Source organism: Mustela nivalis, assembly GCF_964662115.1.
Source record: "Mustela nivalis genome assembly, chromosome: 6".
Classification (NCBI taxonomy): domain Eukaryota; kingdom Metazoa; phylum Chordata; class Mammalia; order Carnivora; family Mustelidae; genus Mustela; species Mustela nivalis.
The window spans coordinates 153,190,564-153,213,699 of NC_139025.1; the positions used below are offsets into that span (position 1 = coordinate 153,190,564).

A 23,136-nucleotide genomic window follows, 5' to 3' on the forward strand; every position below is an offset into this window, starting at 1 on the left:
GGGGGAAGGGGATTGACCAAAATAATTCAGATTAAAATAATTGATTGAAATATTTGAAGATTAGGGTGCCTGGGTAGCTCAGTGGGTTAAAGCCTCTGCCTTCAGCTCAGGTCATGATCCCAGGGTCCTGGGATCGAGCCCCGCATCAGGCTCTCTGCTCGGTGGGGAACCTGCTTCCTCCTCTCTCTCTGCCTGCCCCTCTGCCTACTTGTGATCTCTGTCTGTCAAATAAATAAATAAAATCTTTAAAAAAATAATCATATGGTTTCACTTATTTGTGGAGCATAACAAATAGCATGGAGGACATGGGGAGTTAGAGAGGAGAAGGGAGTTGGGGGAAATTGGAAGGGGAGGTGAACCATGAGAGACTATGGACTCTGAAAAACAATCTGAGGGTTTTGAAGGGGCGGGGGGTGGGAGGTCGGGGTACCAGGTGGTGGGTATTATAGAGGGCACGGATTGCATGGAGCACTGGGTGTGGTGCAAAAATAATGAATACTGTTATGCTGAAAATAAAAAATAAATTAAAAAAAGTAAAAATAATAATAATAATTTGAAGATTAAAGTTAGTTTAAAAATTTAAAGTTAATTTAAAGATCACATTAGGAGGAAACTCTGGGTGATGAGTTGTTTGTATCTTGTAACTGAATTGTTTTATATCTTGATCATGCTTACAAAAGTGCATACAGGTGTGAAAACTCACGAAACTGCACACCGGATTTCTGAGCATTTATTGTATGTGAATGACACCTCGATTTAAAAAAAAAAAAACAACCCACCCCTGGTTTTAAAGAGGTGGATGTGCTTCCTGCCTCAAAGCATCAAGGTGTCTTCATGAAATATGGCATAGTAGAAAGTGTTAGGTGTCGGGTCTGACAGATTTGGGCTCTAGATGAAGGACCTTGAGCAAGTCACTTCACTTTTTCCCTCTTTGGCAAATGGAACTGATCTAGTTCACAGGATGGCCATAAGGATCAAGGGACAAACTGATGGCCAGGTGTCTAATTCAGTACCCTCACCCGGGAGGTTCTCCATCAACCTGGCCATTTAAAAAAAAATATTTCGAATGAACTGTCATCCTGGGGGCCAACTAAACATATGTAGGATTCTGCTTTGCAGAGGTTGCCATATGCAACTTCAGACAAAAATTCAAAAATCAGAGGGAAAATCTGGAAAACAATAAGTTAAAGAAACCGTTCTGCTCTGGGAGGGAGTCTGTGGACACAGCTGGTAGCTATCAATTACTTGTGATTGTGACAGGAAAATCTGGCACCTTCCGTGGCCACATACAAATCTGTCATCATCGTATTGTACCTCATCTTTTTACCAAGTGTCAGAAAGGAAGGGAAAGGCTGTTTGGAATGAGGCTACAATTAAAAAGCCCTAATTACTGGAGGGAATCAGCTTCAACTTTTGCTAAAGGAAACTCCCATTTTTACCTTTCCAGATGTCTCCCTGACAAATTATTTCTGCAGTTCCAAGAGTAAGTTGAAGTTTAGATAAGAATTAATGGGAAAGTAAGGATGGAATGAAATGCGTTTTTAACCTGACTGCTTAATCCCGGGTCCCTGCGAAACGGTCTTTCATTTCTCCGCCTGGCCCACATTTGAGAAATGGAAGCGGTGAGAGTATCCTCCCGAGACGCCCTCCTCTTGGCCGTGCTCGGAGGAAGCCGAGGAGCCAGCCCATTGCACGGAGCACCTTCTCCCTCTCTCTGGGACTTTTCTGGCAGATCTAGCTGGCCTCCAATAATGCCTCTCCCAGGCTGCGGTCCAAGGGTCCCGTGCTGGCCACCGTTCCCACCAGTGAGTACAGTAAGTCAGCGGAGGAAGCCTGGAATGTGAAAGAGGCCTGCCACCAGGTGACGGCGTACTCTCTGAGTGCTTCTCAAAGCAGCTGATGGGCAGTCTACCAGAAAACAGCTCCTGGTGGTCTGTGGCCGTGTCCTCTCCAGCCCTATCATCATATCTCATTCGAAGCTGTCATGACATTTCACTTCCTTTCCACAGAGCCTTTTTGGGAGCTCGGTAACTGGACGCATTGTTCTGCCACCTGCGGCCACTCGGGAGCCCGAGTCCAGAGACCCCGGTGTGTGCTGGCCGATGGACAGGAAGTGAGTGAGGCCCTTTGCCAACACCTCCCGAAGCCGCTGGCCGGGTTTCAGCCCTGTAACATCCGGGACTGCCCCTCAAGGTATGTGTCGTCAACTCTTCGTATCAGTACCAGGTTTGGGCTTGGGGGTGGAAGGCGTGGTGACTTGGATTTCCTAGCGCCGTCACATCGATGGGCTGAGCACGTACCCTGCGCAGGGCGTTCTGCTCAGTGCTTGCGCGGACCACTTCGCCGTCACCTTGGAGGCAGACGTTGTTAGTTTCTCAGACTTCACGGATGGGAAAGCACCCCCGAGGCCCTCCAGGTACAGGGGCCAGAATTCAAATCGAGAGGATCTGTGTTCAGAGCCTCTGCTCTTGACCGCTACCCAAATCTGGCTCCTGCACTCACGGGGCTATGTGGTCCTTAGCAGAGCGGTCCCATGGGTTTGCCTTGAGGGAGCGCTGCAGGCCAGCATCCCTGGAGGTCCTGTTCCAAGTGCCATTCCTTAAGTTCTACCCTGGGGGTCAAAACCGTTCATAACCTTTCTAGGTAATAGCTAGAAATCAGTCCTTTAAACATGTCCAAAATCAAACTCATGATCTCTTCCAAACTGGGTACCCCCCCACCAGGCTTCCAGACACAGTGCATCCCAGATCCCTGTGTCTGTCACCTCCATCCGTTCTTGTCCTGTTCCCCCACCCCCAGAAGCTCACGCCATCAATGTCCCTCACGTGGATGGCCCAGAATCCTCCTGATTCTTGTCTCCCTACCTGGAGTGCTCTCCCCATGCGTGAGCAGAATCATCTTTAAGACACAAATTCACCATGATGCCTCTTTGTTTAAAGCCCTTCAAACACCTCTTGTGGTTCTTAAGACCAAGGCCCAAATCCCTAACTCTGTCTTACTCATGTAGTTCACCCTGATGTCTACACCAGTTACACAGTGCTCAGTGAGTATTTGCTGCCTGACTGAATTCAGGAGTGAGAGAACAAGTCCCTCCATGCTTGTGCCTCGGGCTGCCCCCTCTGTCTGTCACAGCCTGGTTATCTGATCTCCACGCTCTTTTTGTCTCTGAGACGTGCCTTTCTTCTGACTCAGAGGCTCCGCACATGCTGTTCCCCTTGCCTGGAGCACTGTTCCTTCTCTGAGTTCAGTTACTTCTGTTCATTTCTTTTCAGGAAAACTCTCCCTTACCTCCCCCCGCCCCAAGCTCAGCCAGCCCCCTGCGCTGTATTTGTTTCCTGTTCTGTTATCACTCATTTCCATGGTTCTTACCATGTCTGTCCCCTGCAAGAGTGTCCACCCCAGGAGGGTAAACACACAGCTGTTTGCAGAACACTTTGTTCCCAGCACTTAGCACCATGTCTGTCCCCATTGTGAGCCCTCCATGGATGTGTGTGGATGAATGAATGAATGATTGAATCACAGAGTCCCTAGAAGTAACTGACCAAATGGCACCAGAATCCCCAGTAAAACAAAATAAATAAGTAAAATCAGATAGGATAAGATAGCAATAACACTTATGGAGCACAACTGGAGATGGACACTTTGTTAGAGTTCACAACCCTCGTACAAGTGCCTACCCAGGTCCTCTGAGCTGGGCCTGGGAAGGTAGCGGGAGGCAGGGTCCACTGTCAAACAAAGCAGATGTCTGAGAACGTGTTCTTGCAGGGCTGTGGCTGTCGGTGGCTGACGTGGCTCTCGGCACCCGCCGTGTTCTTGGGAGGAAGGTCTTGCGCTGAGTCCTCTGTCCCTCAGGAAGTATCGAACTGATGCTCCAGGAACTTGGGGGCAGCTGGTTGGGCCAAATCTTGATACTTATAAAGTGGAAAGAAATGTATCAGCCATGGTGCTTGTTACGTATTCTCTAGCCTGTGCAAGCTCCTAGGATAAGCGGCCGTTCTCTTTCACCCTTATGAGAGACACCTCAAGGTCTCGTAACCCGAGGGCTCTCACACGGAGGGCCCTTCCTCACTCTGTGCCGTGGACGCCTCTGGTCGTCTGGAGAAGCCTGGGGCTCCCTTCTCAGGACGAGGGTTTTAAATCTATAAAATAGAATATACTCGATCACAAAGGAAACCACTAACATTGATATAGAGGATTGACACGTTAAAAATGGTGATACAGTAGTAGACGTGCTTCTCTGTTAAGACACTAACACCAGCGGTGCATTAGTCGTGAAGTGGAGGGTGGTGAGTATAAAGGATGTTTTGAGATACCTGCCGCAGCCGTAATGCCTTGTGAAAATATCTGTGGTTTCCCTTGGTAATGAAATCACAGGCAGTGCTAATACTGCTGGACTTTGCAGCTGGCATCTTTATAATTAAAGGGGCACTAATTCCAGCTGTAGCTCAGTGACCACGATGAGATAATTCTTTGCCCTGCCAGGTCTGTGGTCTCTTGGAGCTTCCTAGAGCCCAGCTTAGGTGGGACTCCCCAGAGCCTGAACATCTGCAGTGACCCAGTACTCAGTCTCCCAATGGTATCCGGCTCCGAGCGTCCTATGAAAGTGTGAACTTAGGGTCCGATGAACCTAGAATCCAACCCCAGCTCTGCTGGTTTATGGTTATGTGGCCATAACTGAGACACTTTTACCCCTTTGGACGTTGGTGTCTTCCCCATAAAGAATGGGAATCAGGGTGCCTGGGTGGCTCAGTGGGTTAAGCCGCTGCCTTCGGCTCAGGTCATGATCTCAGGGTCCTGGGATCGAGTCCCGCATCGGGCTCTCTGCTCGGCGGGGATCCTGCTTCCTCCTCTCTCTCTCTGCCTACTTGTAATCTCTCTCTGTCAAATAAATAAATAAAATCTTTAAAAAAAAAAAAAAAAGAATGGGAATCAGATGTGAATATCTCCCAGAGCAAATAGCACATATGTGCTTTAAAACTATTTTCTCCCCTTTGGTTTCAGTGAATTGAAATCCACCTTTTTGAAATTTCCACCTCAATTTTCCCTAGCTGTGCTGTCTGGGGCCCGGCGAGTTCCAGGTCTTGTACCCTTGCAGACCCCCGTGTTCCTTGCCTTTCCTTATCTCCCCTAGTCCCTCTGTCACTCCCCTGAACAAACGGGAAGCCAGGAGTCATCTGAGCAGAGACCCGTTCCCCTAGAGACACGCGACGGCCCCCACACTGTCAGTGTTAGGCTCAATGTTCAAGGCTCTCGCTGAGCTACTGTAGTTTTTATTTCCAGGTGGTTCACGAGCCCGTGGTCAGAGTGCTCTGTGTCCTGCGGAGAAGGATTCCACAGTCGCCAGGTGACCTGCAAACGCACCAAAGCCGACGGGACCCCGCAGCTGATGTCCCCGGGAGCGTGTGTTCCCAAAGAGAGGCCTCCGGGAAGAAGGCCGTGTTCCGGTCATCCTTGCGGCCAGTGGGTCGTTGAACCGGGGGGCCAGGTACAGCTGACAGATCTAGTGCTGTGACAATAATGTAATCATCGCTTTGCTACTCATACATTTTTTTTTTTTAATTTGGGGGGAAAACATCTGATTGCTCTCTAAGGTAGTGTATGTGTTGGCGTCAGGGATTAGATTTGGAAATCAAGGAGTCACTGTCTTCCAGTATAAAGGAGAATCAAAGTTGGATTCTTTGAATAGAGTAGGTCAGGGACAGAAGTTCCAAGACTGGCTGGTCCGGGGCAGCTGGGGTGCCAGCGGGCTTGGAGAGAGGGAGCCGAGGAGCAGTGTGCGAAAGTCTCATGGCCCGGATCCCAAACAGCACCTTGAACAACGTTTTAAAATTAAAAATACTTGGGGCAAAAAAAAAAAGTTTAAAGAAACGTCGAGGAGCCTAACTCATCGGCGAGGGCTGCCTTAACAAAATGCCGCAGACCGGGAGCCGGGGAGAGCAGAAGCTTATCTTCCCACAGTTCTGGAGGCTGAAGTCTACGGTCAAGGTTCTGTCAGGGTTGGTCTTGTGGGGCCTCACTCTTCTGCTTCAGGACAGGGTCTTCTCGGTGGGTCCTCACGTGGCCCCTTCTCTGTGCAGAGAGAGAGGGAGAGAGAGACACACTTCTGGTGTGTCTTCCTCTTCTTCTAAGGGCACAGTTCTAGCAGAGAAAGGCCCGACCCTATGACTTCACTTCACCTTTAATACCACCGTGTAGACCTGTTTCCGAATACAGTCACACCAGGCGCTTAGGGCTACCACACATAGAGGTTGAGGTGTTGAGGGGACACAGTTTGGTCCGTAACATCCCACCCTCTGCCCCCTCCCCCAAATTAATGTCCTTCTTGTGCACAAAGGACATTCATCCCATCCCAATATCCTTAGAAGTCTTGGCCCATTCCGTCCTCACTTCAAACCCGAAGTCTCACCAAACGTCACCTAAACTAGGAATGGGTAAGAAGCGAGCCGTCCTGACGCAGAATACCTCTCCCCCGTGAAGCCGGGAAAGCAGACAGGTTACGTACTTCCAAACTACATTGATGCGGCAGGCAGAGGATAGACATTCCCTTTCCAAACAAGAGAAATCAGAAAAGGAAAGAGGCTGCGGGTCCCCGTCAAGTCCCAAATCTAGCAGGGCTAATTCCATTAGATCCTGGCACTCGAGAATGATCTTTGGTTTGGTGCTCTGCTCTCCAGACCCCCAGGGCCCTAGACCGCAGCCTCCCCCACGTGGCTCTTTGGAAGCACTAAGTCGGGGCCGTGGGGGGCCCCGGAAATCGAGGAAACAGCCTCTCCACACCATCCCCTGCCAGGCCTGTCACAGGAGCTCATTCTTTCCTCTTCCTGAAGGATAAAGCACGTTTGCCGCTGAGCCGTTTTGTCCCATCCTGCAGAATCCACAGCTTCTAAAGCCTCCCTTAACCATCCCTTCACGGTCTCTCCTAGTATGATCCCATCTCTGTTCCTGGCTTCCACGGGGCTGGCTCACCAGCTCCTGGGGGAGGGGGTCTCCTTAAGGAGGGATGGTCCAGCCGTACCCTTAGCGTTCCTTCCGGAACATACTTCCTCATTCTTCAAAATACAGATGGACTGGGAATTTTCCGGCTCCTTCAGTTACGATTCCTTTTTCGCTTCATGATTCCTTCAGTTTATCTGTCCACGCACATTCTGCTCCAAGCATGAAGGGGAAGCCAGGTGCCACCCTGAGCTCTTGGTTTAGAAGTCTCCCTAGCGGAATATCCGATGTCATTCCTTGCAAGTTCTATCATCCACAAAACACTAGAACGCAATTTGGCCAAGTTTTTGCCGTTTTATTTTTTTAAGCTTTATTTATTTATTAGAAAGAGAGAGTGTGTGTGTGTGTGTGTGTGAGTGATGGGAGGGCAGAGGGAGAAAGAGAATCTCAGACAGACTCCCCAGTGAGCACGGAGTCCAACCCTGAGATCCGATCTGAACCGAAACCGAAAGTCAGACGCTTACCCGGCTGAGCCACCCAAGTGCCGCAAGTGTCCCATTTGAGAATGACGATTGCCTTTCTCCTCCAGTTTCCAGAAGCCTGTTCCTGACTTCCACCTGAAACCTCATCAGGGTCCTCTTAAATGTCCCTGTTTCTAACAACGTGCCCTTCAAGGCAGTCTAGCTTCTGGCATGTACCTCAGAACTTTCCCAGCCTCTACCCATCACCCGGTTCCAGAACCACTCCCACAGGTGTAGACACTCGTTATAGCAGCACCACACCTCTTGGGACCCAAATCTATATGTCCACATTAGCCAGGGTCCTCTGGGGAAACAGAACCAACAGGGTGTGTGTGTGTGTGTGTGTGTGTGTGTGTGTGTGTGCATGTGCGTGCATGCATGAATTAATGAATTAATGCAGTTCTGGGAGTTGACAAGTCCCGAGAGCTGCAGGGTGAGTCAGGAAGCTGGTGTCATTCTAGCCCAGAAGCCAGTGGACTACAGACCCAGGAAGAGCCAGCATTTGAGCTTGAGTCCAAAAGCAGGAATAAGCCAACAGCCCAGTTCAAAGACAGTCAGGAGGAATTCCCTCTTACCTGGAGGAGGGTCAGGGGTTTTGATGGCCATCCATCAACTGATTAGGTGAGGCCCACCCACATTGGAGAAAACCATCGGCTTTCCTCTGAGTACTGATTTAGAAGTTAATCTCCTCCAGAAACATCCTCCCAGAAGCACTTGGAATACCACTTGGCCAAATACCTGGGCACAGCATGGCCCCGCCAAGCGGACACATACAATTAACCAAAACAAAACCCCATAAAGAAAAGTAGAACAGGCTGTTGAAACACATAAAGGAGAAGTAGGACAGACAGCGGTATGCTCCATACTGTAAAGACGTCTATGTCTGCTCGCTTAAATGAACCGAAACACATAATGTAATTCCAACGAAGACTACAGTAGAATTCTTTTTTGGAGCTTAAGGGAATTCTGACATTCATATGGGAGAACAAATGAGCGCAGGAAATTTTTAGGAAAAACAACTTACTGGACGGGTGGACAGACCTTCTTTAGCTGGTGTTATCTGATGTGAGTAAAATAATGCAGCGCTCATGTAGAAGTGAGCCCGAGCCATGCAGTGCAATGAGAGGACAGACCCGTGGTAAGTGGCTTTAAAGTTCCAAGGTAATTAACCATAGCAGAAGAATGGTTTAAAAAAAAAAATTAAACTACAAGAGGTTCCTTTAGGAAATGAGAGAAGATCTAAATGAACAGAAAGTCATCCCATATTTATGGATCAGAACACTTAATGTTAAGCTGACCATGCTTTCCAAATTGATCTGCAGATTCAAGACAAAAAAAAATCCCAGCTGGCTTCTCTGCAGAAGTTGACAAGCTGATTCTAAAATTCATATGGAGAGGGAGCCTGGGTGGCTCAGTGGGTTAAGCCTCTGCCTTCGGCTCAGGTCATGATCTCAGGGTCCTGGGATCGAGCCCCACATTGGGCTCTCTGCTCGGCAGGGAGCCTGCTTCCTCCTCTCTCTCTGCCTCTCTGCCTACTTGTGATCTCTCTCCATCTGTTGAATGAGTAAATAAAGTCCTAAAATTCACATGTAAATATAAAGGACCCAGAATAGCCCAATCAATCTGGAAACAAGAACAAGGTTGGAGGGCTCAAACTTGTTGGTTCCAAAACTTACGACAGAACTGTAGCAATCAAGACAGCGTGGTACTGACAGAGGATAAACATACAGATGGCCAGAATAGAATTCACAGTCCAGAGAGAAATTTCTAGATCTGTGATAGTTGGATTCCTACAAGGGTGACAAGACCATTCAATGGAGAAAGACTAATCTCTGTGACAAATAGTGCTGGACACCTGGGTATCCACACACACAGAAAACTGAAGTTGGACCCCTGGCTTCTGCCGTGTGCAAAAAAGTTAACTCAAAGTGGATCAAAGACCTAAATTTAAGAGTTAACCGTATAAAGCTCTTCGAAGAAATGTAGACATAAATCAGCATGCCTTGGGTTAGGAAATGTCTTTTTAGAGACGACACCTACAACACAAGCTACAACAACAAAAACAGATATGTTGGGCGATGTAGAAATTGAAAACTTTTGTGGTACGGAGGACATGACCAGGAAGGTGAAGGGAATTCGAACCAGAGTGATGGAAGGGCCTTTTCAAGCATAAAACAGAGTATAAGGAAACATTAATATGTATTATGACTACATGGAAATTAAGAACCGCATCAGAAAAGAATTTTTTTTTCCCATACTTGAACTCACCTTCACCCAGAAGCCTCCGCTTTTGCTCAGAGCAGGAAAACCCAAATTTGGCAGTTGCTTATGGTTTGAAGCAATGTCATTGTTGGACCTAAGCCCTGTCCATTACAGACTGGCCCCCTCCTTCTCCCTTCTCCCCAGAGGTGCTCTAAGTTTCTGGGGCAGGCGGGGTGGGGGGGGGGCGGTGTAGAGGAGGAGGAAGCTGCTGAGGGAAGAGGCTGTCTGGCCCCAGAGCCGAGCTTCCACCCTCCCTGATTCCCCTGGGGACCCCCGGCCCCATCTCAGCACATGGTCTTGGCACCACGGCACTCATGGGCTCACAGTGGTGTCTCCTGCTTCGTGCTTCTGTTCCAGTGTCCTGCACGTTGCCTGGGTCGCACGGGGAGGCTGCAGCCGCAACACGAAGTCTGTCAACCGCACAACAGCTCTGACCCCCGCTGTGATGACAGAAAGAGGTACCGACCTGCCCCGGGGCCGCACGAACCCTCTCCTGCCCCAGTCCGCGGCTGTGACTTCCTGACAGTGGAATGACCCTCCCGTCCACGGCCTCTCACAACCGACAGTTCCTAGCAGGGACACTCTCTTACAGTGCCGTCCCCGACAGCGTGCGTTAGGCTGGAAGAGTCACTAGTATCCCCTGTTCTAATTACACGTGATGTAGACATGAAACATATCTGGACAGGGACACCCCAAAGAGCAAAAAAAAAAGAGTAGCATTGAGGACAGCCTTTTTCCCTCCGTAGCCAAAGTTGGTCAAGCCTAATGATATTTCACTGAGGTTTACAGCTTAAATCTTCCCAGTGTTTGCCGCGGACGGTGTATTCCTCTGCCTGGAAACCTCAGGCGAGGAGGCGGGCACAGTGGTGCAGCAGAATGAAACAAGCTTTTACCTTGCGAAGGGGCTTAAACACAAAAAGAGTTTGCTTTTCTCTTGTGTAGGAGTCAAAGCTGGTGCTCAGTTTGGGGTCGAGGGGCGCTGTTCCGTGAGGTCACCCCGAGACCTGGGCTCCTTCTGCCTGGTGACTCCATCGTCCCGGAGGAGCGCGCCCCAGCCAGTGCGAAATGGAGGGAGAGCCAGAAAGCGTGCTAAGGAGGGAATGTGGGATTCTCCCGCTCTCTTCCTAGATGACCCAGGCCACCCAGGGTCTAGTCTACCCACTGGGGTATTACGGTCCATGCAAAACTATGGTTGGGAGGTTTCGAGGAGTTGGCTGGTCTGAAACATCTATGCAGCCTGGGTCACAGAGGATGCTCAGGATGTGACTCCCTCTCTCTCCTCCCCTGAGTGTTGCCGGAGAAAATGAGATGACCTTGACAGTTGGCTCCGTGTCCATTCTGAGCCTTCAGTAAGGTTTGGCAACGCAGAGTCCGCTGTGTTTCCTGTTCCCCACAACACAACCCCAGCCGGACCTGTTTTCCTCAAGTGGAAAATGATCGGAACAGCTTCCCTCTCTCTCAACAGACAACCTAGCTTTGTCTTTTGCTGAGCAGACAGAGACCACACACAGACCGACACGGATCACCCCAGAAGTCTCATTTGGCATTCTCAAAGACAGGCGGATGGCACAAGTGTGTACACGCGTTGAGCTTTCTTTTTTAACGCACCTGATGTACTTTTCTGAAACTTGCTTTTTCTCCTTATCCGTACATTATAGACTTTCCCTGATCTTGGTACGTAAGATTCCCTTTGCTCTTTTCAACATTTTTATCTCATTCCATTGCTGATGGACATTTGTGTGTTTCAGGTTTTTTTTTTCCTATCCCAAACAAATGCTGTAGTAAACATCTTAGAACATATATCTTTATCCACTAACAGCTATGTTTTGGGTACATAGGATTGAATTGACAGGCCTGTTCATTCTGATACTGCTAAGTTACCATCAGAACGTCTCTACCAAGAGTGCATGAGGGTTCCCCCTTTTCATGAACATTATATGGGTTTTTTGTTTTTCTTTTTTTAAAGATTTTATTTACTTATTCGACAGACAGAGATCACAAGCAGGCAGAGAGGCAGGCAGAGAGAGAGGAAGGGAAGCAGGCTCCCTGCTGAGCAGAAAGCCCGACTCGGGGCTCGATCCCAGGACCCCGGGATCATGACCTGAGCCGAAGGCAGAGGCTTTAACCCACTGAGTCACCCAGGCGCCCCAATGGGTTTTCAGTCTTTAAAATTTTGCCAATCTGATGGGTAAAAAATCACATCCTATTGTAATCTGTATTTTTCTGATGACTTTTTTCTTTTTTAGAATGAATGAGAGAGAGACAGAGAGCACATGTATGTGCCCCCAAGCAGAGGGGAGGGACAGAGACGGAGGAAGAGAGAGAATATTAAGCAAGCTCCCCACGGGCTCGATCTCACAACCCTGAGATCATGACCTGAGCCCAAATCAAGAGTTAGATGCTCAACCGACAGAGCCATCCAGGCGCCCTTCTGATAACTTTTATTTTTAAGATTTTATTTATTTATTTGACAGACAGAGATCACAAGTAGGCAGAGCCAGACAGAGAGAAGGGGGAGGAAGCAGGATCCCCGCTGAGCAGAGAGCCCGATGCGGGCCTCGATCCCAGGACCCTGAGATCATGACCTGAGCCGAAGACAGAGGCTTAACCCACTGAGCCACCCAGGCGCCCCCCGATAAGTTTGTATATACATTTTGGTTCCTTGTATTGTGTTCTCGAGCCCATCTCTGCCGTGATGGCCTGTAGCCGAGCCATCCCACGGGTCCCCCTCGGCCTGTTGGTCCTTTCCTGCCCAGTCCCCACCCTGCAGCCTGAGCGGTCCTTTCCAAAGCCAAATCGGATCGCACCACCTCGGCACCCCACCTCCCCGACAGATTAAAGCCACTTTAGAGACCTCACTCGCTCTTAGCAAGGAGGGTGACCAAAGTCTGCAGTGTGGCCTGGAAAACGCCACACGGTCAACTCCTCCCTCCCTTTGTTCGTTTATTTATTTATTTATTGAAGACTGATTTATTTTTAGAGAGCGAGATACGGGGTAGCGGGGACATGCGGGAGGTGCAGAGGGAGAGAGAAAGAATCTCAGGCAGATTCCCTGTTGAGCAGGGGGCCGGATGTAGGGCTCGATCCCATGACCCCGAGATCACCACCCGAGCTGAAATCAAGGACCCAGGCGCCCCCTTTTCCTCCCTTGACAGCCCCACCCCAGACCTCACCCCCGCCTCTCTCGGCGCTCCAGCCACGGCCTCCTTCCTTCGGGACACACTGTGGATGTGCCAGCGCTGTCCAACCGAGGGCAGCGAGAACAGGAGGTAGAAACATAGTAGAAGGCACGGGAGGGGCAGGATCAGGTCGTGATGCTGGGGTCCTGGGACCGAGTCCCGCATCTGGCTCCCTGCTTCTCCCTCTGCCCTTCTCCCCTGCTCTTGTGCTCTCTCTTTCTCTCTCTCAAATAATAAAAATCTTTTTTAAAAAAAGAAAAAGATTTGCGGAGCTGAACAGGAAACATGGAGGTGGGTGAAGGAGCGAGCCCGTGGTTGCATGTGGCTGATGGTGAAGGGTTGTGCGAGGTCGGGGAGGAGCTCGACTGAGCAGGGTCGGGACATGGGGGAACTCTAGTGGCAACAGGGTGACTTTGTGATTTCCTGCCACACGGGAGAGCAGCTGAGCTGCCTGTGCACACATGTGCGTCGCACCAGTGCCCAGACTGCGTCGCCCTAGCTGGGGCAGCCCCGTCCCCTGTCCTGTCCCCGGCCCCGAGGACGTGGGCTGTGCTGGGTCCACCTTCTCTTCACATGACCTCAGGGACCAGGCCCTGGAGCTAGGGCTGCCGCGTGGCTCTCTGGCTCCCTGTGTCCTCTCATCTGTTGTAAGCCCTGGGGCTCCTTCTGCCTTCCCGCCGGCCCTGCCTTCCGTCAGAGCGGAGGTGGCTGTGTGTTAGGGTTCTTGGGGCTGGAAACAGCAAAAGTCAACTCAGAATGACTTATGCGAGAAAAGTGGGCGATTTCCTATTCCGATGGGACCACCCAACACTTGTGCACCATTTGGCATCCTTTTAAAATACTTTTTTTGGTGTTTTCTGTGAATATTCACCTTTTTTCGGTAGAAAGAGCTCATCTCTGCATGAGGGGTAGGGCCAGGAGTACTGGCTCTATGCCTGGTTGTTTGAAGCAACTACCCTTTTGTCCCCTAGGATTCACACCCACTGGGGGGGAAAAAAGCCCTGTAAATGAACAGGATACCCTCCTCTCTTCCCTGGTAAAACCCTAATATGGTGTGACCCTGTTGTTCAAACAAACCTTTTGATGGCGTCTCCCCCTACGGGCCACTCGGAGTACTGCTTCCAACTCTGTAACACTCGGGCCAGGAGCTGGTCAGGTCAACACAGTTTCTCCATCTTACTCTATTTCCAGCGGCGATCCTGCGCTCCTTTCAGATCCCGTGTGCTGGTAAGGAGCCTCTTCCAGGAATACGAAAATGCCTCAGGAATTCAAAGGGCGGATGCCGTCAGACCCCGGGAAGCACTGAGACCACGAAATGAGAAGCTGTTGGGGTTTTTTTCTCTTCCGGCCTCTGCAGCTCTTGGTGTTTCGCATCCTTCTTTGTTATTTTCCTGAATTTTCTGGTTCTGGTTCTCTGGCCCATGTGACAGAATATGGCTTCCGTGATCTCCAGACGTCGCGATTGTGGTCTTATTCCAGAACCTTCCACATTCCTGGAATAAGGACTGTCACTGAGGCAGCTCAGTGAAGCTGAGGTTCTCTCCCTGTGGGGTGGGAGAGAGCTCCGTGTAGGGGCGCGATATCGCCCAGGACCCCTGCCACGGGGAGCAAGGTCACGCACCCCAAAGTGTGTCCACCAAGCTGGCTGTCTCTTCTAGGCTAGATAACTTCCAGAGTCGAGGGCGCCAGCTGTCTGTCCGGTTTGCCAGGGTAAGGAACCAGAGACAGATCCCGGTCCCCGGACGGCCCGTGTTAAATCTGACTACGACTCACCGTGTGGCCAACTCTGAGTGCCGTCCCTTAGCAGACCAGCTCGCTCCCACACATGTGACACTCTTACCCGAACCTCCCCCACGTGCTTTGATAAGCACAACCGTCTGTGTGTCGTTAGCACGTCCGAAGTGGCTGAATGTGAGCCGTTCCTCCCTTCCTTGCCAGAGCTGAGCTGCCCCAGCTTCTCGCGACAGCTGGTCCTTTGAGACGCGTGTCCTGACTCGGTGTGGGAAGCGAATGGACACGTGTGCTTGGCTTCTCTGTCCTGGTCACGCGCGCGCCACCCACCATGCACCCTGCAAATCATGCCTCTGACGAGTCCGGTCCTAATCCTGAAACCTTCGTGGCTCGGAGCTCAAGTACACAGAAAGGCTTGTCCCAGCGGGGAGTGACTCCCCACCTCTCCCATTTCCACTCTCTGTTTCTTTCCCTTGTCTTTTCCCTTCTTTCTCTTTCAGACCCACGTTGAGGAGGAACTGCTCGTCGGGGGCTTGCGACGTGTGCTGGCGCCCGGGCCCCTGGAGGCCCTGCACGGCGGCCTGCGGCCGAGGCTTCCAGTCCCGGAAGGTCGAGTGCGTCCGCTCCCAGAGCTGCAGACCCGTGGCCGAGAGACACTGTGTGCAGAAGAAGAAACCGGCTTCCTGGCGGCACTGTCTGGGGCCTTCCTGTGAGAGTACGTACCCCTCTCAGGTACCACCGCCGGCCGGCAGCCTCGTCCCAGCCAGACCTGGGCGAGGGGGTGGGGGGAGGCGGGGGGACAGCCTATTTGGTGTCCCCACTGACCGGCCATGTAAGAATCCCGTGGGTGTCGGCGGCATTGGCTATGATGGATTTGTCCCCACGTCTGACCGCCTCACCGCACTCCCCTTCTGCCCGGAGGGCGGTCTCCTCGGCTAGGACAGGGATTCTTGGCATAGATGTTTATATTATTAATATATTATATATACATTATATTGTTTTAATACTCTATATGTTCATGGACACACGTTTCTGTATTATGTATATTATAATTGTTATATCATTTTTATAAAACTTCATCATAAATATATTTTGCTAAGGAGCAGGTCCATCCCATTTGTCCGTTTTCCAAGGGTCCACAGCCCTGCTGTTCTCAGCACTGAGAGGAGGAGCGTGGGCCACAAGGGCTGGGAGGCCCCGGAGAGCAGGGTGAGGCCACGTGGCCTGGATGAGAAGTGAGCCCTGTGAGTTTCAGGCTCTCGTGTAGGGCCGTGCCTCCATCCCGAGCTTAATGGGGTTGCTTTTCAGTTTTTTTTTTTCTGAGTCCGGCTGATGTACAAGCTTGCACAGTTTCAGGTGTAGGATGTAGTGATCGAACAGTTCTATCCATGCCACTGGGCTCCCCACAGATGCAGCTGCCACCTGCCCCGCCTGGCGCTGTCACCGTGCCCGTGACTCTCTTCCCTGGGCCGTGAACCCAAGCCCGGGTTTCTCCAGCTCGCTCCGTGATTTCAGTGTTAGGCTTGTCATAAACTCAAAGGGTTTTATTTTTTCAGTTTTTGTAACTCCTTCTCTGGTGAGCTGTGTGTTCAGTGGGTATCTCTGTTTTCCCTTTTCCGCAGGAGACTGCTCAGACACAACTCACTACTGTGTGTTCGTGAAGCATCTCGGCTTGTGTTCACTCGATCTCTACAAGCAGAGGTGCTGTCAGTCGTGTCAAGAAGGGTAAACGTGTGGCGGGATCGGAATGCTGCTGTGAAGACAGAACCCAAACGGAAAAGCTCTTTCCCCCGACGCAGCTGGTTCAGAAGCATGTTATTTCTTTCAAAACTCTAGATTCTGCATTCAGGGGTCGTTGTGAACTCGCCACTGGTGGGATGTCCTACGTTTTCCTGGTGGCCGGTTTTTGATCGCAGCTCTTTGAGATGATCTGTTCCGGGACGATCAAACACACCGAGGCAGGTGTGCTCTTGCACTTGGGACCCTCCCCGTGCCCTCCTAGTAGGGAAACTGCCCAGATCCCCAGTGCGATGTCACAGGCTGCTTTTTCCTGTATGTGTAGACGGGTGGAGGGTAGGATGTCCTGAAGACGTGACGGGCATGCGGCAACTGATGATCTCCTCTTCTCTCGAGTTTTAGGGTTTCAGCCTGTTGATAAGGCATCTACACTTTGGAAGCCCTGGCCAGTAGTTGTTGAGATGGCATAAGTGGTGCAGGTGGCATTTTGATGGGTCCTTAAGTCTAGTCTGTGAAGAGGAAGCGGTCCCTGTGGCCACGCTCATGGCACCGACTGATCCAAGGACCCTGGGAGTTGGGGGGGAGGGGGCGGGTGGCATCTTGTCTTTGCTCTTACAGAACCCGGGGACGAAAGCCCAGAGTAGACATTGCCACCAATTCCACAACTATGGAGATCTGTGACCAGATGAGGCATCTCTGAAATCAAAGGAGAGGGCACGTTCACCTTTTCTACTGATTTTGAAATGTATTCAAAGCTTTCTTTTAAGATCTGTGAATGAGACTTTTTCTGAGCACTCTTCTCTTGCACACAAACAAAAAAAACCAAAGCCTTATTAGACCTAATTTATGCCTAAAATCATACTCCTGAGGATTTTCTATTTCAGGGTTTTTATTTCTTATAATCCTGATGGTTCTAAGAAAGTCATCCAAATAGCAAACATGGTGATTGAAAAGAATTATTGTGAATAAGTGTTTTAATTCAGACCGGTAAATCCAAAGTGGATTTGGGTTGGGCTAGAAGTTACAGGAGGGCTAGGGGTCAGAGCTAGGATTTGGTGGGTAAGTGTAGGGTTCATTTTAGTCTGAGGATTGGGTGAAGTGAGAGGGGAAGGTATGTTAGGGTCAAGGCTAGAGTTGGCGTTGGGGGTTAGCGAGAGGCCGAGCTGGGTTGCGTTGGGTTGCGTTCAGACTGGCGCCGGTGCTGGTGTTGGTGATGGTGCCCGGGTGGAGAGTAAATTGGGACTAAATTGTTTCTGTCGAAGGAGTCTGGGGCTTGCGTGAAGTTGTGACGTTCTGACGCTGATTCAGTTCTGGGGTGCTTTCCCCAACATCCCCAGCGGTTCTGGCTTTGGATGGCCCACGGCCCCAAGGACGCAGCCATCCTCCCTCGGTCAGCATCCCGTGCCGCCGGCAGTCCGTTGGCCACGGCGTCCCCGAAGCAGGTCGTGCGGGACCGAGGCCCTGATCACAGAGAAGCGAACAGTGCGTTTGGGCTTTGGATCTGTCCGTGGGCAAGCTTGCTGGTCTCTCTGCCGCGTATTCGGAGCACCAGCTGTCGTGTTCTAAGTTCAGCCTCGCCGACACTGACAATGAGCACTACTGTATGCGGAGGGTTTGGTGGCCGGGAAGGATGGGGACGTGATGGGCACACGCAGCCCGTGGGGCGCTGGTCCTCAGTCACACTTGGTTGGGGAAGGTTTTTAAATTAAAAGAAAGATCGTTTGTAAGATACTCTTTGTACATATTTATTATATGACTTAAAGGTGCAATATTTTATTTTGTACAGTATGTAATAAAGAACGTGGGACATATATTTTTTCTTATCAACAAAATTTCCTATTAAATAGCTTCTCCTTTGTATTTAAAGTCGCTATTTTTCGTTGGCTATCGTACTGTTGTCTTGGTATCGTTCAAGTGACATTCCTGTGTACTGTATTTTACTACTGTTCCTATCACAGAAGAGTTAGTGTTTCTTTCATGACTCCTTATGTAATTCAGAAATAAATCTACTTTGATTATGCAGTGGAATCCTTATACATGTGGGCGGCTTCTTTGTGTTGTTTCCGGAAGCCTTGACCGTTGTCACCTTGGCTGCCTCCTTGAGGGTCCTGGAGCAGACCTGATGGGTCCCCTGCTCTGGGCTGTCCTGTGAAGTGTGGGTGACAAGATTCAGGACCGATCACACAGAAGTTCCCTCTGAGTCCCTTATCCCAATCATGTACGCCCTATGGACTGTCGTCGATGCCGAGGGCAGAAGGGCTGGAAACAAACCCTCATTGACCGCTGAGACAGTGCAGAAGTGGGTGGCAGTGGGAGCACAGGAGGTGTCATACCCTCTTCTTTTTGGCCACGTTGAGGGGTTCAGGGACTGACGTGAGGTGTCTGCGCCTGAAGACGTTGTGGCAGCGCTTCCTCCGTGCCCCAGCCCTGTGTAGAGCGCTTCTGGATCGGCAGGGAGTCTTTATGGACAGGATCCACGTTGTTGAACTTGAGATGCCCCTCCCTTCGCCTCGGGCCCTGGGGTTTCTGAGGTTATTTGTTGAAGAAAAATCAATCATTGTTCGGTAACGTGTGAGACTCTATTAACCTCAGGAGGCCGAGCTACGTGGGAGATGAGCAGTTGGATAGCCCCGATGTCTAGAAGTGTAGGTTCGTCTTCCTCCCCTCCCCCTCCCTCCTTTTCTTTTTCTTTCTTTCTTTCTCTCCCCTCCGTCCTTTCTCTTCACTTTTCTCTTCTTTTCTTCTTTTCGTTTTCTCTCTCTCTCTCTCTCAAACTGAGGCCATGTCCATGGGTTACAAGGAGTGGAGAGCATTACAAATGTGGGGCATGGCCTTCCCGACTCCGAGAAACTCCCCTGGGAACGCCTCACTGTTTTCTTGGCTGTCGGAACTACTTCGTGATCCTCAGTGACTGTCCAAGAACATGGATAAATCCAGATGCTGCAGTCTAAACGCAGCTGGAAGGCTTGGGTCCTCTCCTGTGCGATGTGATGAAGTCAATACCCCCCAGAACTGGATTTCTTACATATCAACTAGGAAGAGGGTGAAAAAAGTCATGCTAGGAAAACATAAGGAGAGATCACTGTTGGGCTTTTCTTTGTAACGAGCAAAGGACGGGAGAAGTTTGCAACCGGCCCTGACAAGCCTTCCCGAGTGCAGAGAGAGGAAAGGTTTCATCACACCAGGGATCCCGCGTGGTTCCTCAATTCAGGATGGTTCCCCTCGTCCAGCTCCAGACCCCACGCCACGGGTCTCTGCTGAACCTGGAGCCTTGCCGAGGCAGGGGCATCAGCAGGTCCCTGGCATCAAACGTGTTGTCAGGGGTGTAGAATGACCTCAGAAATCATAAGCAAACTTGCTGATAGACCGGTGGATGGCTGGAGTTGAAAAGGCAAAACGAATGAGCCTGGCAGAACAAACCAAACTATTTTTTTAAAACTTTTTATATTAAGGTGACTAAGATGTATGGAATGGTTACAAAAGCACTGCAGGGAGTTCTGGTACATCCTGATTCTAACTTCCCTTAATGTCAATGTTGTCCACAACCAAATATACTGATCGAAACTAAGAAATTGGGCCTGGCACAGAAATAGACACACAGATCAATGAAACAGAACAGAAAAACCCAGAAATGGGCCGACAACTGTGTGATCAACTAACAAAAGCAGGAAAGCCTCTCCAGTGGGGGAAAAGACAATCCCTTCAACCAACAGATCTGGGAACACTGGACAGCCACGTGCAGAAGAAAGAAACTTTCTTGCACCACTGTCTTGCTCCACATACAAAAACAAATTCAAATGGATAAAAGACCTATATAAGACACTTGAAACTATTAAAATCCTAGAAGAGAACACAAGCAGTAACTTCTTGGATGTTGGTCACAGCAACCTCTTGGATGTTGGTCACAGCAACTTCTTTCTAGGTATGTCTCCTGAGGTAAGGGAAACAAAAGCAACAATAAATTAATGGGACTTGATCCCATTTTTGTACAAAAAGCTTTTGTACAGTGAAGGAAATAATCCACAAGACTAAAAGGCAACCTGTAGAATAGGAGAAGGTATTTGCACATGACATATCTGATAAAGGGTTAGTATCCAAAACATGTAAAGAACTTATAAAAACTCAACACCCCGAAAAAGAATAATATGGTTACAAAATGGTCAGAAGAAATGAACAGATATTTCTCCAAGAAGACATCCAGATGGCCAACAGACACATGAAAAGATGCTCAACATTACTTATCATCGGGAAAACGCAAATCAAAACCACAATGAGATATCACCTTGCACCTGTCAAAATGGCTAAAATAACAACACAAGATACAGTAAATGTTGGTGAGGAGGAGGAGAAAGGGGAATCCTCTGGCACTCTTGGTGGGAATGCAACTGGTGCGGCCACCGTGGAGAACAGTACAGAGTTTCCTCAGAAAGTTAAAATTAGAGCTACCCTATGATCCAGCAAATGTACTATTAGGTATTTACCCCAAAAATACAGAAATACTCATTCGAAGGGGCACATGCACCCCAATGATTATAGCATCAGTATCTATAAAAGCCGAATTCTGGAAATAGCCCAAGAGTCTGTGAAGTGATGAATGGATAAAGAAGCTGTGGCTTATATAGACAACGGAATATTACTCAGTCATCAAAAAGAATGACATCCCGCCACTTGCGATAACATGGATGCAGCTAGAGAGTATTATGCGAAGCAAAATGTCAGTCAGAGAAAGCCAAATGCCATATGCTCTCACTCATGTGTGGAACTTAAGAAACAAATGAGCAAAGGACTGAAAAAGAGAGTGGGAGGCAGGCCCAGAAATAGACTCTTCACTAGAGAACACATTGCTGGTGACCAGAGAGGAGGGGTGGTTGGGGGAAATGGGCGATGGGGGGCGAAGGAGTTAGGGTCTGATGGAGGTGATGAGTCACCACATGGCGCACCTGAAACTGATGTTATGCTGCATGCGAACTAACTGGAATTTAAATAAAATCTTTAAAAACCACTCCAAGAAATCGACATTGGTATAACACTATTAATTGCAAACTTTAACGGGATTTCACCATTTTCCCACTGTTGTCCTCTGTTCTGCCCTGGGTTCTGACCCACCATCCCGCAATGCCGTGCCTCTTTAAGGCTCCAAACCGTGGTGCTCCCGTTTTCTCGTCTCTCATGACCATGGGAATTGTGACCATGACACTGGCCAGGGATTTTGCTGAGTGCCCCTCTGTGGGAGGTGATCTGGTATTTTCTCAGGATTAGAGTCAGCTATAACGCACTGTTGCGCCTCTCCCGGTGCGGCATCAGAGAGACATGCTGTTGACATGTCCTTTACTGGTCATGTTTACCTTGGTCCTTGGTTAAGGTGGCTCCTGCTGGGTTTCTTCTCTACTAGGTCACGGTTTCCCGCTTTGTAATTAATATATTTGTATTTTGGAGACAATACCTAGAGACTGTGCAAATACTCTGTTCCTCCCTAAAGTTTTCCCCCTAGTTTTATAGCATCTTATGGGTTGTGCCTCCAAGTAATTATCGTGACAATGTTCCAGGGGTGACTTTCTTTTCTTCGTTCCTTTACTAAGGGAATCCTGTAAGGAAGAGATGTGTCTTCTCTCCCATTTATGTATTTATTTACATGAGTACGGACTCCAGGAGATAGATCTATATATATCTAAATCAAACTCTCTCTCTCTCTCTCTCTATATATATATATGTAACAACAGTTTGGATTTTAACTCAAGTAACTTTGAGTAAAAATGCCAACTGTCATCATTTTGTTGCTCAGGTCATTCCAGCTTTGCCCACTGGGAGGTTTCTTAGGTTGCACATCCATACTAGCCCGTGTAAACATGCACACGCGTACACACACACACACGCATCTGTTTATTTCTGCATCTGTGAATTCATCCTGAGATGTCGGGTCAGGTGTTAGTTCACGCCATACGGTCATTACTACAGTTGATGTTTGTCTGTCTTTCTTTCTTTCTTTCTTTCTTTCTTTCTTTCTTCTTTTAAGCTCAAGTCTTTTAAAGGTTTTCATGTAAGGACAGCTCAAGGTGACCATTATCAAGTTAGCAAAAAGGTTGAAGATTTCCAGGGAAGATATTTGAGAAGGCCCCATCAAAGGTCAGTATTTTACTGAGAAGCGTTTGCTACTCAAATTCTCAGTAAGTGTGGGTAAACAGAGATGGTATTTTTTTTTAATCAGTATTTTTTGTTATGTTAGTCACCAAGTGCCTTTTTCTTCTTTGTAGTTTCTTTCTGTGACCGTGGGAAGCCTGGCTCTCATGATTACAGTCTTCTTCTTGGTTTCCCGTAACCCTGTGACAGGAGGACAGTTTAGCAGCCGGACTGCAGTGTTCGTGTGGGAGCCTTTTTATCATAGCTTCAGAGTGTTCAGTCGGAGCGCTCTATCTCAGTATCTCTTAGGTAACCCCCTCTCCTCCCGCCCTCTTCTGTGTGCTCAGGTGACTTGCTTCTAGGACACTTGGAGTCACCCGCCAACGGTCTGCATTCCTTCCCGGGTTCTCCTCGCATCCTGGGGAGCCAGGTCTGTGATGTGACGGGCAGTAAGACCGACTCTGTGGTTTGCAGTTCTTAGATTCTACGAGTTCAGAGAGTTGTTTACCCACACAGTTTCCTACCAAACACTTCTACCACCCCCTGAAATTCCCACGTCCTGCTTCTCTGTGACCCTGTGATATGTACGTGTATGTTTACCTTTATAAACTGTCAATAGATGTTCCAAAATGCCTGGGGTGTGTGTGTGTGTGTGT

The 23,136-nt window shown here is 49.4% G+C and overlaps 1 protein-coding gene across 3 annotated transcripts in view; it reads left to right on the top strand.

Annotated features, from left to right (window-relative positions):
- Positions 1 to 18,397, top strand: part of LOC309867399 (endophilin-A3) — a 487,937-nt gene extending 469,540 nt beyond the window's left edge. For 2 of the 3 annotated variants that reach the window (XM_082736215.1, XM_082736211.1), the window contains 5 exons: positions 2,010 to 2,193; positions 5,281 to 5,485; positions 10,074 to 10,174; positions 15,127 to 15,341; positions 16,249 to 18,397. In XM_082736215.1, coding sequence (XP_082592341.1) covers positions 2,010 to 2,193; positions 5,281 to 5,485; positions 10,074 to 10,174; positions 15,127 to 15,341; positions 16,249 to 16,355 — 812 coding nt within the window. In that variant the 3' untranslated portion in view covers positions 16,356 to 18,397. Of the gene's footprint in view, positions 1 to 2,009; positions 2,194 to 5,280; positions 5,486 to 10,073; positions 10,175 to 15,126; positions 15,359 to 16,248 lie in introns of all 3 variants that reach the window. The other variant, XM_082736212.1, reaches the window with a different exon arrangement.
- The last annotated feature ends 4,739 nt before the right edge of the window (positions 18,398 to 23,136 follow it).